Raw genomic sequence first — 2681 nt, 5'->3', positions numbered from 1 at the left:
CGCACCAGCGCACACACAGAGTCGCGCGCAACGCCACGTGCGAGCGGCACCACGGAGAGTCCACAGCAGAAATGGGAAAGGGAGTGGCTTGGGGAATACGGAGAGGGAGGGATGAGCGGGGGTGAGACGGGGGGGGGAACAGCGCAGGGAATTTACAATCACGAGCGCTATAAAATGAGATGTGGTGACTCGGCACACACACACACACACACACACAGACGAATGAACACAGCTTTATGGTGTGCTTGGCTCACACGGCTGAGCTTTTGCTGTTTCGGTTGGTGGTCCTCTGACTGGAGATGGTCGTCTGGGAGGCGGAGAGACCCGGTGAGGCGAGAGGCACGAGAAGGGGAGAATGAGGGGGAGGGGTGGCTGGAGCGTCCTGGAGCGGGAGGGCCGGAGAGGCTGGGTCCCTCAGGGAGGGGGGCCAAAGAGCATTTGGCAGCGCTGCTCTCGACGTATGGGCGAGCCGGTGAAGTGTGAGGGGGAGGGGGTGGGGCCATGGGTGATGCATCTACGCGTGTCATGCACCCACACCCACACCTACCCGTGAATGCACACGCAAGCAGACACGCGCGCGGCACACACACACACACACACACACACAAAACGAAGAGCGGCGCCTCGCTCAGTCGGCCAAACACCACACGCACCCACGCACGTACACACCTTCCTTGGAGAACGGGGGGTGGGAAGAGACGGTCGGAGAGCAAAAGAAAGCCCGCGAGGCGACATCATCGACGCCCTTCGCAGAAAGGGAAAGAATCCATAGAGGGCCGGCACAGAAGGGAGTTGGGGCGACGCGCCAGCCGGATGCACAGGCTCATCCACACTGCAGACTCGTGCCACCTACTCCCTCGTGACGCCAGCGTGACGGGGCCGCTACTGCTTCAGTCTATAGAGCAGCTTCAAGTATGATGTTTGCTGGCGGGCCATGTCGCGATCCATCGCCGCCAGGGCGGACACAGAGTACATGAAGGCAATCAGGCCTAGAGTAAAGAGGGGCGTGATGCTGTGAAACGCCTTCTTGATCACATCGTCGGCATCGGTCCCCGACGACGGTAGGCCGTGCTTCTCCACGGTCGCCACCGCATTTTGCATCGAGAAACCCACCAAGTTCGCAACGATCAGCCCGAACACTGTGGTCATGCCAGCTACCACTCGACATTGGCGGTATACCCACGATTGCGCGAGCGGGCTCAAGCGACGCGCAGAGAGCCTCGCCAGCCGTGCCAGCAGACTACGGCGCGGCGCGCAGTTCGCGGGGCGGCCGCTGTCCAACGCAGCATCACTTACTGCGCCCGTCGGTGCCGCGGCGGCCATCTCGCGCCGGAACGCCGCGGCGGCCCACCCAAAGCACACGCTCACGGCCACCTCCGCCTCGAACATCGCGGCAATGCACACCGCCCACTTGACAAGGTGCAGAGCAGGGTCGTGCCACACCGCAATGAACAGGAAGATCGGCAGCACCGACAGCGCGTTTCGGCTGCGGCCAACCATCGGGATGTACATGTACCGCTCGATCCACAGGTGGAAGGATGCGTGCCAGTCGCGCCAGAAGTCCCGCACCGTCAGCGTGTTGTCGAAGCAGCGCCGCATGTCATCCGGAACTTTGATGCCGCTGAACATGGCGAGGAGCCGTGACGACTTCCATATAAAGCTGAACTTCAACCACAGGTAGGCCAGCATGTAGAACAGGAACTGCGCCTGCTCCAGCAAGGTCATCCGAAGGATCACGAAGGCGTACGAGCCGAGGCATGGGATGTGCACAAAGTGCAGCAGCGTGTACTCCGTGATGTAGATGCGGAGGATGCCAAACGCGTACCTCGCCATCTTGCGCAGCGGCATCGACGTGCTCGGCACGCGCATGTGCGACACGAAGGCGTTGAAGGACGACATTGGCCCGGCAAGGTACAGTGGCGGGAACAGCACGTAGGCGGCGTAGTTCAGGAAGTTGTAGTCGGCGGGGTCGCGCGCGTACTCGGTGCGGTACTTGTAGCAGCGCGACGCCTCGGCGGGCAGCGCGGCCGCCGACGCCGCGTTCTGCTCGCGCAGCTGCGCGCACTCGACGCAGCCGGCGTCGTGCTTCGCCGTGGCACGGTCGCGCGCGCGTGCGGCGGCGTGCGTGGCCTCCCACAGGTCGTAGTTGAAGGCGATGAGGCGCAGCGTCGACATGCGGAAGGCTACGGACCAGCGCATCCGCTGCTCCAAAGGAAGCACTTCTGCATCACCCAGAATGGCTGTCAGGCTCGACAGAATAGACAAAGTGCAGTACTGCACCCAGTACGTCTGCTCGAACCCCTCGTTGACCTCGATGAGGTACAGGAGAGCGACGTGCGTGGACCACATGATGACCATGAACAGCCAGTAGGGGCACCAGCGCTGCAGCCGCGAGAAGATGACGTAGTTGGCGATGATGATGAGCAGCGGGAGGAAAACGTGCGGGCCGTGCACAAAGATAACGAAGACGACGCCCGCAATGGTGTAGAAGGCGGGCAGGATCCAAGAGCGCTGCAGAAAGGCGGTGCACCTCCTCTGTGCAGCTGAGGGTGAGCCGAGAGCGCGCGCGCGTGAGCGTAGCTTATCCAACCATTTCGGTGGCGCCCACACCTTCACATGGCCGTCCAGCGACACTGAGCACTCGCTGCTCGCCGAGAGTGATGAGCAGGCCGTGTTGTCAG

General features: G+C 62.4%; 1 protein-coding gene across 1 annotated transcript; it reads right to left on the bottom strand.

Annotated features, from left to right (window-relative positions):
- Positions 1-882: 882 nt before the first annotated feature.
- Positions 883-2681, bottom strand: LmxM_19_1345a_1 (uncharacterized protein; the record flags this gene model as incomplete). The annotated part of the gene is made up of 1 exon (XM_003886508.2): positions 883-2681. A coding segment is annotated over one exon (1799 nt), but the record flags the coding sequence as incomplete, so codon positions are not given.

This window comes from Leishmania mexicana, contig 4, assembly GCF_000234665.1.
Source record: "Leishmania mexicana MHOM/GT/2001/U1103 WGS CADB00000000 data, contig 4, whole genome shotgun sequence".
Classification (NCBI taxonomy): domain Eukaryota; phylum Euglenozoa; class Kinetoplastea; order Trypanosomatida; family Trypanosomatidae; genus Leishmania; species Leishmania mexicana.
The sequence above is the reverse complement of the archived record's forward strand: the minus strand, read 5'-3'. Positions and strand labels throughout refer to the sequence as shown.